The sequence below is a fragment of the Anguilla anguilla genome, chromosome 2, assembly GCF_013347855.1.
Source record: "Anguilla anguilla isolate fAngAng1 chromosome 2, fAngAng1.pri, whole genome shotgun sequence".
In the NCBI taxonomy this organism is placed as follows: domain Eukaryota; kingdom Metazoa; phylum Chordata; class Actinopteri; order Anguilliformes; family Anguillidae; genus Anguilla; species Anguilla anguilla.
In genome coordinates, this window is record NC_049202.1 from 47781119 (window position 1) to 47794091 (window position 12973).

At 43.9% G+C, this 12973-nt stretch overlaps 1 protein-coding gene across 1 annotated transcript in view; it reads right to left on the reverse strand.

Annotated features, from left to right (window-relative positions):
• The window catches only part of LOC118220931 (lethal(2) giant larvae protein homolog 1-like), a 57399-nt gene that overhangs the window by 26628 nt on the left and 17798 nt on the right, over positions 1 to 12973 (reverse strand). The window contains exons 3-7 of the mRNA XM_035405403.1: positions 10726 to 10807; positions 8800 to 8930; positions 7510 to 7656; positions 1620 to 1782; positions 190 to 325 (exon numbers count right to left, since the gene is read on the reverse strand). Of these exons, the coding sequence (XP_035261294.1) occupies positions 190 to 325; positions 1620 to 1782; positions 7510 to 7656; positions 8800 to 8930; positions 10726 to 10807 (659 nt within the window). The remainder of the gene's footprint in view (positions 1 to 189; positions 326 to 1619; positions 1783 to 7509; positions 7657 to 8799; positions 8931 to 10725; positions 10808 to 12973) is intronic.

Genomic DNA, 12973 nt, shown 5'->3' on the forward strand with positions numbered 1-12973 from the left:
TGCAATAAGCCATGTCTGCACAAATACAGAAAGATGTTTGGCATACCAAGTTATGTATATGTACATTCTTTTTATTACTATGCCAAACAACAGACAGATATAGACACTTGGCTGACGTGTAGTCACACTTGCATGGCCTGAAGGCTGTGTATCTCGGATGCACTGGGGGCAGCGGGTGCAGGTGCTCACCGTACGGTATGGTGGATGTGATGGGCTGCTGGGTGCGGGGGCTGCTGCTGTTAACTGCCCACACCATGTACCCCCCGTCACTGTGGGAGCTGACGAAAGTCCTGCCGCTGCGCTCCCATGACAGGCTTTCCAACTGCTGAACGCCCAAATGCACAAGGCAGTAGAACAGCCACACACACACACACACACACACACACAGAGACACACCCGAACGCATGCACGCGCACACACACACACACACACACACACACAGACACACCCGAACGCATGCACGCGCGCACACACACACACACACAGAGACACACACACACAGAGACACACACGACAGACACACCCGAACGCACGCGCACACACACACACACACCCGAGTGCATGCACGCACACATGCACGTGCACACGCGCACACACACACGCGCGCGCAGACACACCCGAACGCACACACGCACACGCACACAATGTCAGCTTTGGCTGGGTCTTGACCAGAAAACTATAGAAAACTAAGACAAACACAACGAAGGACATTTACTAATCTATGAATTTACTAACTAGTGTAATTTTTCATTCAAGTTTCATTTTATTCTAATCACGAGAAACAGGCAGACTGCAAACTTAAATTAAAACCTAAACTGATTCACTATGATTAAATTTTAATTCATAATGCTATATGCATACATGTGGCTTTAGGAGATCACAACTAAAGCAACCCTTAAATTTAAAGATGAAAACATTTGCAATGCTTGCTTTATTTTTTTATATTTACATTTATATTCAAGGCTCTATGCCTATATATATATATATATATATATATTTTTTATAAAAAAAAATATATATGCGCAAGTAGGCTATACTTAAATTTAAAGTAAATAATATGGTCACAATGCTGACCAAGGGCCACATATGGGCTCTCAACCCCTGCTCTTGAGGACACCAACCCTCGGTACTGAATTTACCAGACAAAACCAATAAAACATTTTTAAAAATCATTTGTAAGACTCTCTTATTAACTAAAATAAAATGCTATCAATAAAACCGACACAATAAGGCATAAATAGTACGCCATTCTAGAATCCTCTCGTCTGTCGCCGCTGAGACAGCAGAGCAGCAGTAACGTTGACAGCCATTGTAAAAAAAAAAAAGCTACAGAAGACGCTGTGGTAAACACTTGAGTCAGATTCTGTACAGTGTGTGCTCCAGGAGCAGACTGGAGAAAACCTTGTCAGTCAGACTGCACTTGAAGTCATGCGTGATGTAACTGAATGAGTACAGGTGAAGCAGCTGCAGTGGTTAGTCCCTGTTTAAACTACATGCGAGTATGCATATGCAGTGTATATATGTGCGTAGCGTACATGTGCATGGTGTACACTTACGCGCACACTCGGAGACACACAAACAATATATGGAGAATGCCGGGAGGCAGCAAGACCACACACCTGGTTCCCTAAGAACAGGTTGACCACCTGTCGCGTACTCTGGTCCCACAGTACCACCAGACCTCTGCTGTAGCCAATGAGAATTTTGTCAGGGCACTGCGGGTGCTCCTGCAGCGACTCCACGGGCCCCAGAGATTTCCCACACTTGTAGTCCTCAGGAAGGCTGAAAGTACACAAAAGGACACCTTATCTACATGTATGACACACCTAAAGATGCTACATTCTGAAGGTTACACAAGTAAAACCAGTCATTACACCAAAAGAGCTCTGAAGCTTCATCTCCTCCTAAAAGCGAAACCACCAAAAGTGACCGTTTGGATGCACCTTGCGAAAAATTATCCACTGACACTTGGTATAGCCAACAATTCTAACTGGCGTTTCCCCTTATCATTGCCCCTGTTCAAATTCAAAGTAGTAATTGCACTTTGCTATGGACTTTTTAATAGCTTCAACCAATTCATTTAGAAACTTAAGACATATCACAAAAAAAGCAAGAATCTATTAATTATTTTAACTGAAACACTCCAGGTGTACTAAGACTTAATGTATCCCTCATAGTCGTGATCACTGTCAACACCAGACCTCTTGATCCAGATCACGTTTCAAAAAATAGCAAGTCCTGAGCTTGTGATAGTTGCAATATTTCTGAGAAGAGTGATGCCAAATTCTTAAGTGTGACAAATTCCATCCGTAAACATCCTCCCATGAATTATCCAAAAGTTGAGTGCGGTGCCGTCTGAATGCACCTTTGTCCTGAATGTTAAAGCCCAGCCACATCAGAGATAATGGCTAGATTGAGCAATAGGGATGCTTTGAGATCACTTCCTGGCCAGATGCAAGCAGCAGTATGTGTACTCAGCTGTTTGGCAAAGCCCACCAGAATACCAATTATGATCATTACTCTGCATTGAGACAAGTCCCCTGCATTCGAGGGGGACGTACTGAGCTCGCAGCCCACAAAGGTCACATTCAGGAAAGGATACTAGCGGTCCAGGGTTTCCGTTATTCAGACTGATTTCAGCCCAACCCTTATGTGACTTGCTCTTGAGAGAAACATTCATCAGGACCAGATATGAACTCGAGCTCGAAAGCACTGACATGTAGCATTAAAAGAATTTTGCGCTAGCGTGAAATTGAATTGCATATGAGGCGGCGGTGCCAAGCGCCACATCCTGTCGAAGAATGTGGGGGCACATCGGAGCGCGGCGGAGGGCTGGCTAATCTGGAGCCCTGGCCCATTGCCAAAGGGCGGAATGTGCGCTGCATTCATTGTGCAGGGATGAGGTCCGTCCATGTGGGGGCAGGGGAAAGCAGAAACGAGAGGAGGAACGCAATTGAGTTTCAGTGGCTGGACTCCAGGTGAGGTGCAACTAGCCATGACTGGCAAAAATTCAACACTCATTTGATGGGGGAACTATGAAACCAGACACCTAATATCACAGTTCATTTTATCTCTTATCTTACAAGGGGCAAAACTATTTTGGCTAAGTTTAGCCATTTCAATCCTTATTGCTGACAGCTTAATCCCATGGGATATAACTTCATAAGAAACATTTATGTTTTTGACAGACTGACAAAAAGGGAAGCAAGTAATGTTTCATAAATGTCGAGCAAAACAATTGCATTATAGATATTATTCTGCTGATATTCATAAAACATTACAAATTACTTAGAACTGCATATACTGTTGGTTCAAATCATGCTCCCCGTTCAAGTACATTTGAATGGAAAGCCACCATCCTGCAAAAAACCAGAATGGAGCCAGTAAACCATGCATTATGCCCAACTGCTTCCTTTAGCCACACTTTAGCAGCTGCTACAAAGGCACTTTGTTTAAGACAGGCTCCCAGCCGACACGCGCTTATTAACAGAGAGGCACGCTCCTGAACGAGATCGGCTAATGAGGGGTTCAGGGGTTCGTCGCAACAGCGAAAGAAACCTGCCATTAGAGACAGCCGCGCTACAGCAGCGCTATCGCACAGCAGAAGCTGTAATTTACTTCAAGCTTTAGCAGACCCTTTAAATGGAGGCTACGGACTAAGAAGTCAGTTTAATTGGCACCATAATGAACCATGGCAAATAACTGCAAAGTCCTGAAAGCTTAATAGCAGTATTTTTTCTACCCACATATACAGAAAAAACTCATCTGCCATACAAAGATTATAATTACTGTAGTACTGTAGAAAAGAACAGTAGATACTCTTGTAAGGGACAAAAGCTTAAGTGTCTTCAATAGCTCGAAAGCACAAAACATGATAAACTCTCACGAAGATGTACTCCAAAAAAAACAACCAAAAAACCGATAGTAACCTTTCCCCCAATAACACGTGAACTCGGTGACTTGGTCAGACAGAAGGCGATGAAGGGAGGCGGAGGGCCCTCCTGAGGGGGGGAGGGACAGGCGCAGCTGGAGGTGTGAGCAGGGCCGAGGCCACGGCGCCCGGGGACGTTTGATCCCCTGAGATCAAAGCGACTGAGGCCAGCGTGAAACAGGCTCCTCCCACAACATACCCAAACACGGAGAGAGCAGGGTCAGGAGACGAGAAAACAGATAAAGGCTTCTCATCGGCTTCATTAAACTTAAAATAAAGAGCCCGTATAAAAAGGGAGTGCCCCACAATAAGTATTACACCGCAGGGAGCCCCGACTCTACCACATCCATGCCCCTCTGCCAGTCCCCAGTCTTCCTGTTCCGACAATTCCTTAAGAAGCCTGTCACAGTGAGGAGGCACAGCACAACAGGCCCAGTGGAGGCAGCCCAGGAGAAGCAGGATTATTCACCCTCTCCAGGGACTGTAGACACTCTCCACATCTCCGGTGGATATATATGGATCGTGTGCTAGTCACCCTCTGTCTGCAGAGATCAGGAGAATAATGACAGGAGTGCAGTGCTCATAACCACTCCAGTGTCACGGCTGGGGGAGAAGCAGCCGGGGGGGGAGGGGCGGCTGGGTGTCTGCTAATTTGTCTTCTGTGAATCTGAGCCGTCAAGCTGACAAAGAGAAAGGGAGTGGCAAAAAACCCCCCAAAACATTTAAGAATCTCAAAATCCATACAAATTTCACACATCCCTACAGAAAGTGCTTGTAGCACTTGTAGACAATCTTAGCCTGCAAACCAACATGATCCCAATTCCATTTTCAGACTTCAATATACATTGGCTAATGGCTTTCCTGTGCCTGCATTATTTGACCTTACGACACATCTATGCAATATGTATTTTACCTGTACAGAGAGCAGCGTATAACCATTAAAGACTTGAAACGGACAAGTAAGGCATTTTTACATCGGCTTCCTTCCTCACCCGAAAGCTACAGAAGTAAAGCAGCACAGTTCGACAGTAAAAGCAACTTCCTGTAGGGCTGCAATGTACACCCATAAGCATTCAGATAAAGTAATGCAAAAAAGGAATGAGAATCATACAAAGAAAACTTGCATTCACTGCGGTATAATCATGTGGTAAGATGCGATTAATTGCCTATCCTCCCACATGTCTCATCCTTCCGTCTCTCTCTCATCTGGACAGGCTCCAGGAGATCTGGCTTTCCTGTAAGAATCTCCTCCTCCACATGGACTTGCAGCCGCCCCGCACACTAGGGCAAAGCTCAGCCATCAGTGAGCGACAAAAAAATGTCCTTTCTCCAATTTCACATACAGGCAAACATACCCCTGTGCCAAATATTGTCCAAATCAAACATTTTACTCGCATTACATCTTTTTGAGCATACATAGAGAAACCTGGGGCCTTTCACAGTTGCTCTACTATTGTAGCCCTGGCAAAACACAAAACTGCTTGAAATGGAACTCCAAAGTAATATGCTGAAAGCATCCACAAACAGCATGAAACATCCATGCCAATTGCACCTCAAAAATTTCCACTGCATGAAAAATCTGTCTGATGTAGTTTCCTACATTAAGTTCTGTTGCTCATTTTTAAAAGAAACCGCACCAGCCCTCTATATAGCTGGCCACTATCATCAAAGTCCAGCTGAATATTATAATGCCAACTAGTGTCATACTGAGCAATTAAATAATATTAGTCCGGAGTATAAATTTATGCAGTTGTATTATGATATTGGCAAGCTGTGCTTTCTGGGAGCATGTCAATGGCGCTTGCTCTGTTTGAGAGAGGCCCACAGCTCACCCAAGCTGCACCTGCATAGATAAATCTGACATCCTAAAAACTGCAGGATGTGATCTGGGATTCAGTCCACATCAGAGCTGCGCTGTGAGAGGAGACTCCCCATAAAATCAGCCAGCAGCAAGGACAGGCCTCTGAGGCCTGCATCTTAATACAGGGCTGGGCTCACTGCAGCCTCTTGTTTTGGAACACGACAGCTCGGTCAGACCACCGCACGGAATTTAGTACAGAGAACAAGTTTATGCTTGGTACTAGAAACCTCAGCTCAATTCATATACATCCCAATGCTCCTTTTGTCACCTGAACTGCACTGAGAAAAAAATCTTCTTACAATACCTTCATGGAAAATAATCCACCTAAAACACACATTTTGGTAACTAAGATCCATGCATGCAACTACAAGCTTTCCACAAGTATGGATGTATAGACAGACAATTGAATCGAATCAGTCAATTACGTCGAAAGGCTTGTTTATAAAAGGTACATATAGATCATTTTTAAAGAGGATCTTAGTTACTGTGCTGTTGGATCCTGGAATTCTTGTCTGACAGGAAATAAGTTGTCAAAATTGGCAAGCATGTCTCGTTGCCAAAGAATGCGTGCCCCCTGAGGTTGTGCTTTGTCACTTCTATTATTTTGGTACACAAAGAACTGTAGATCACACTCTCACTCTTATGGTGTATATATTTGCCAATGATAGAACTGTGGCAGGTCTAACTGGCAATGACAAATCGGACTACTGTAAGGAAGTACAGGAGCTGGTTAGGTGGTGTGCTGAGAACAATCAGCAGTCAACATCTCAACTAAAGGATTTTTCCCCTCCTTCCTGTTCCTTGCAACCTCCATCCACCAATCTCCATCATGGGAACAAAACACCAGCCAAACAGTCAGTAAAGCTCACCAGCAACTCAGTTTCCTTCAACAGCTGAAAAAGAATGGTGTCAGTCAGAAAGCAAAGATTAAGAGCTATGATTGAGTGCGCACTGACCTTTTTCATACTTGTTTGGTACTGACACACAACCACGCAGGGAAAGGCCCAGCTTGAAAAAGTGGTTCACACAGCAACAAAAATTACTGGTTGCAGTCTACCTTCAATTTCTTCACACTGTAATACTAGAATAATGAGGAAGGCTAAAAGCATAACCACTGATCCCTCTCACCCGGCAAATTTGTTCTTTAGTCTCCTCCCATCAGGCAGGAGATTCAGGTGCATAAAATGCAAAAGCCTCGCTTCAGGAACAAAACCATCCCCAAACCCATAAGGCACTATATTTCAGATCTTAACTTTTTAAATGGCCTCAACTTTTTAAATTATCTGAATTTCTACTATGAATCTGTACAGTTTGGGTATTTGTGATGTTGTATATTGTATTGATTGTGTTTCTGTTTTTAATCTAAGCTGCACCAAGACAGCCCTGTGATAGATTGGCAGCCTGTCCAGGGTGTATTCCAGCCTCTCGCCCAATGCACGCTGGGATAGGCTCCAGCACCTGCTCAGGATAAGCGGGTATAGATAATGGATGGATGGATGGATGGATGCACTTAGGCAAATGCCAATCAATCAACTTTGTGTTGACCTGGCAAAAAAGCACTGAACTCAAAAATTATACTGAAGTGAAGATTCTCTATATCTCTTCTTGAAAGGAAAACTCAACCACTTAAGAATCACTTTTGCGTGTAAAACCGTTACAGTTCAGCTACACTGGGATCAGCAGGTTAGTACAGTGGCCTGGTACCTCCGACACTCACCTCTGTATGATCTCATCCTGCAATAAAGATTTTGTATCCAGTAGGCCCAGGCTGGGCAGCTCCAGGAAGTGGATGCCCCCTCCCTCTGTACCCAGGCATAACAGCTCAGAGCCCGTCTTCAACAGAAGGACAGTCACACGAGTGGCACTGTGACACAAATGTAAACATGTTGCTCAAAACCTGGGCAACCTGAAGCAGGCCATTTAATAAGCCCTGTGCCTGTGAGGTGGACACGGCTGTGCGCAGGTCAGTAGGGGGTGGACAGGGCTGTGCACAGGTCAGTAAGGTGTGGACAGGGCTGTGCACAGGTCAGTAAGGTGTAGACATGGCTGTGCACAGGTCAGTAGGGTGTGGACACGGCTGTACACAGGTCAGTAGGAGGTGGACAGGGCTGTGCACAGGTCAGTAGGGTGTGGACAGGGCTGTGCACAGGTCAGTAGGGTGTGGACAGGGCTGTACACAGGTCAGTAGGAGGTAGGCAGGGCTGTACACAGGTCAGTAAGAGGTGGACAGGGCTGTACACAGGTCAGTAAGAGGTGGACAGGGCTGTGCACAGGTCAGTAGGAGGTGGACAGGGCTGTGCACAGGTCAGTAGGGGGTGGACAGGGCTGTGCACAGGTCAGTAGGAGGTGGACAGGGCTGTGCACAGGTCAGCAGGGTGTGGACAGGGCTGTGCACAGGTCAGTAGGGTGTGGACAGGGCTGTGCACAGGTCAGTAGGGTGTGGACAGGGCTGTGCACAGGTCAGTAGGGGGTGGACAGGGCTGTGCACAGGTCAGTAAGGTGTAGACATGGCTGTGCACAGGTCAGTAGGGTGTGGACACGGCTGTACACAGGTCAGTAGGAGGTGGACAGGGCTGTGCACAGGTCAGTAGGGTGTGGACAGGGCTGTGCACAGGTCAGTAGGGTGTGGACAGGGCTGTACACAGGTCAGTAGGAGGTAGGCAGGGCTGTACACAGGTCAGTAAGAGGTGGACAGGGCTGTACACAGGTCAGTAAGAGGTGGACAGGGCTGTGCACAGGTCAGTAGGAGGTGGACAGGGCTGTGCACAGGTCAGTAGGGGGTGGACAGGGCTGTGCACAGGTCAGTAGGAGGTGGACAGGGCTGTGCACAGGTCAGCAGGGTGTGGACAGGGCTGTGCACAGGTCAGTAGGGTGTGGACAGGGCTGTGCACAGGTCAGTAGGGTGTGGACAGGGCTGTGCACAGGTCAGTAGGGGGTGGACAGGGCTGTGCACAGGTCAGTAGGGGGTGGACAGGGCTGTGCACAGGTCAGTAGGGGGTGGGCTCACCTTGTGCTCTCGATGCCTGGCCGCCCCGGCAGGATAAAGCTGCGGAGCTCCTCCAGGTGCGAGCTGCCCTCTCTCGGGCTGATCTCCCACAGGTGCAGAGTGTTATCATCCAGCAGAGAGAGCAAGCGGCCCTGCAACACCACACACACCAGCAACCCACCATCACTGCCCCTCTGATCAGTTATACAGCGGCATATTCTATTCCACTCAGTTCCCACACTAAGCAGTCTGACACTTTTTTAATGGGGTTCCAAGGAGAGGAGATTGGATTGGATGAGTTATGATTTATTTGCAATGATGTGGTCCCTGCATACCAGCCCTGGCAATAAAGCCAATCAAATAAATATTGACCGACTCTGAAGACGGCCTTTGTTTAAACTATTAAATTAATTACTTCCTAGTCAAATGAGCTATGATGTTTACAGCTGAAGTCAACAAGGGCCTGGGTTGACATGGAAGTGTAAGCAAGTACACAAGCCCAAACAGGAATTCTGCCAATGTAACCGAAGAAAAGCCACAGTGACGGGCAGAAAAATGCTGACACCCCACTGAAATTGTTAATATCTCACAGCAATAGCATCAGCATTTGGTGCTTTTATAAGATCTGTTCATTATAAATGCAAATTGCTAAATCAGATTAAATTGCTTCAGTGAAAAACAAATTTAATTCAGGAGCTTAATAGTATGATCTGTTGACTACAAAAACATCAAACAGGGAGCGTTTGCTCTAAAAAAGTAAAAGCTACTATTACCCACAGCTTCACAGCTTGCCAATATAGCACAATAACCCACGGAACCATGATGGATGTTCTTGGGCTATCAAATAAAACATCTGGATCCATATACAGTGCCTTCAGAAAAAATTAACTCCACTTGAGCTTTTTCCACATTTTGCCCTCTTGCCCATTAAAACTGATCTATGCCCCCACTCACACCTTTACCATCACAATAAATTAAATTAAATTAAATGCTTAAAATTTTATTAATTAAAAAAAATATTTTTTATTCAACACTTCTTAAAATTGCCCACTACTCCATGAATATTTTCTTCAATTCTCCATAAATTAGTTGCCAACCCAGCTAGCATGAAAAGTTCTCTCAATGTTACTGCAATGCTTTGTTAATGTTAAAACTTAGCAACTACATGACAACAGCATTGTGAGAACATTCGTGTTAGCTGAGAAGTTAGAAAGTGCATCAGTATACAGAAATTCAAGTATTACCTCACATATACAATGAAACAGATATTCACATAGATTATTTCTAGTTTTGCTGTGTTGCAATGTGGCAAAGATATGGAAGGCACCATCGCTGATGCACGGATTAAACACACTGGATGTATGTCTCAATTATACATGCATTGGCACTTTAATGCAATTTTGCCGAGCAGCCCAATTAGCGAGAACTGACCCGTGAGGTACCCCGTGCCAGGCATAGAACTTTTCATTGGGTTCGCTACCAATGTAAATCGCATTTAGTAAGACATTGAAAACAATTCTCAACATCATGACGCATCTTAAATGTTTCTGTGGTGCAAATGATAAAAGTCACTAGAACAAAAGACAGCATTCAAGTCTTTCCATTTCAATGGAAACTACTATGTGTATTGTTACTGTGTAACAATCTCTATATAAAGCCAAAAAAGGCAAGTTTTGTAATTCAGTGTTTTCTTCTGCTACTTTAAATTCACAATAAGAAAAGGAGTTGTTTCAAGAAACAATAGAGAAAATCCTAGAGGAACTTCTTTGTTGCAACAGCTGTTCGATCCTCATAAGCTAACAAGAGCATCAAACAGATAGAGATATGGGACCAACTATAAAGTACTACAAAGTGTAGAAGATACAAATCTGTGCCAAACGACTGGTGAAAAAAGCAGTATAATTCCAGAGGAAACAGTTCCATTGTTGAAGAAAGAGAAGCGCTTACCTGTCCAGGCAGGAAGTGGATCTGCGTGACAGTGGCTGTGTCTTTGTGCAGACCTGTGAACTCGACGCCAGGGGACCCATAACTGAGGAAGCATGGTCAAGGAAACAGTCAAAAACCTGAGTGAATTTGGATGTCGAAAGTTAAGCCATTCGCTGTCACATGTAGTCTACCTTCTCCGCTGCATTCACAGATCCTTCCTCACCAGCCAGACCGGCGGTGTTCACTACCGAGACAAGCAACACAATAGCTAGAGATGTATCACTGAGTGTACAGCATACCTCGCATCCTTGGGTGCTAGGGGTGGAAGTCCCACATTCACAGTATTTTTGGCAGACACAGTAATACATGTTATCAAGATCATTTAAAATTCGTTTAATTGCCTGTTCGACATCCTTCCTATAAACTCTCCTTGGAAAGTAGGCTCAATCAGCCTGCATCAAATGGGCAATAGAATAGCAAACATAGTTAAGAGTCATTGTTAAGAAATATGTTCAAATCAAAGTTTGATTTGATTCTACTTGCAGTTTATGAAGTGTAACTTCCATTAACAGGTTCCCAAGCAAGCAGAACATGTACACAGATCATTATGATAACACTTCCGTTCTGTTCTTCAGAAGGACGGCCGATTCTTTGGGGATTGCATACAGTGGTTATGTAACAAAACTGAAAGCAGATAACTATAGTTACTCACATGGGAATATTCACATTAAACATAAAGTACTTGTTGACAAAGCAGTTATATACTTCAAACGAATGCAACGAACCGTTATACTGTATCAATTTTCATCATATAATGGCTAGATTATGGACTTCACAGATTTGTTCTTGCTTTCCATTTTCCCCTTTACACGAACAACTGCACAGTGGTTTCAAATTACAGATGTGTTTCCCTCTCAGTGATAACCTTTTAATCCAGAACCATAAAGACAGATTTCCCTGCATGCACCATGCTTCAGATTTATGGTGCGAACTGCAATAACAAGGCTTTGAAGCCCAGACTACTTTACAGCCAAAATAAAGATTTAGTTCTTAAATTTGCTTTGCTTCTTTTGTGACTTAATGCAGACAACAATACCCTTTGGAATCCATACTGTGAAGGAAGTGAGGAGAGAACAGAGGCATGAAAAAAAAGGTATGAAGCGTTTCTGATTATAATCCCTAGCACTACCACACTGCTGGATACTTTCTGAATTATGGCTAAAGAAACCACCTAATTTACTACAGTAACAAAATTCTTCAAGTACAAATCAAACTGTAGTACATTTTAACGCCTCTGGGACACCATCTTTCAGCTCTCAGCCTCTTGCAAGATGCACTAGAGCAGCCACAGAAATGGATTGCTATCAATAGTCGTTACCAAAGTATCTTACAACATTCTATTACTACCACTATTCTCCCAGTGACAGTAAAGACTGCAATTAGGTATCGCACAAGCACAAGGCTGTAGAGTTCAAATGATGTCAATCTGTTTGCTGGTTTGTCAGCATTTTCTTTACTGGATAGGGAAGGATTTGCACAATGAGCACATGAGATCAAGAACATACCAGTCTGATAATGAGAAAATGATTAGTGTGACTACATGTTTCCTTCATGCAGACTACATAAAGCACACTCCTTGTAAAAACATAGTAGTAAATGTTATCAACAAAAACATGTTTTCAACACACAAAAATAAAAAAAAGTTACTCACTCAAAGCACTGTCCATAAGTCATTAATTAAAATGAGCAAAACCTAGTACTGCTGTTAAAAGTATGGATATCAAAATGAGGCCAAGTTGCAAGAAACAACATTGGCTGTTGGCAGAATAAAGACGAAAAAAAAAAAAAAATTACCCAAGTTTGGGGCTTTATAGTGTGGACATGTGAAGTTATTTGTGAATTCAATGTTTACATGAGGTTAAAAGGTACAGAAGTTAATATTCTTATGGGTTGACAGTCTGTGGTTATTGCGGTTATTTCTGTAGGAAGCCCTGAAAAGTTCCAAACTCTCTGTGCTGCATAGGTATGGGACATGGCGCGCAGCCAAGGAGTAACTTGGCAGATGGCATACATGCCAGTGCAATATTGCTGCTTTGGAGTCACACAACTAATAATAAAAACAAAAATAGCTTGTTGTAGCTAACTTATGAACAGCTTTAATAGATCAAACAGTTCAGCCAAATCGAAGAACTACCAGTGCCATTACTGAAAACACATTTGCATTACATTAATTAGTATACTGAATAGCATTCATGTGGACATATCCAAT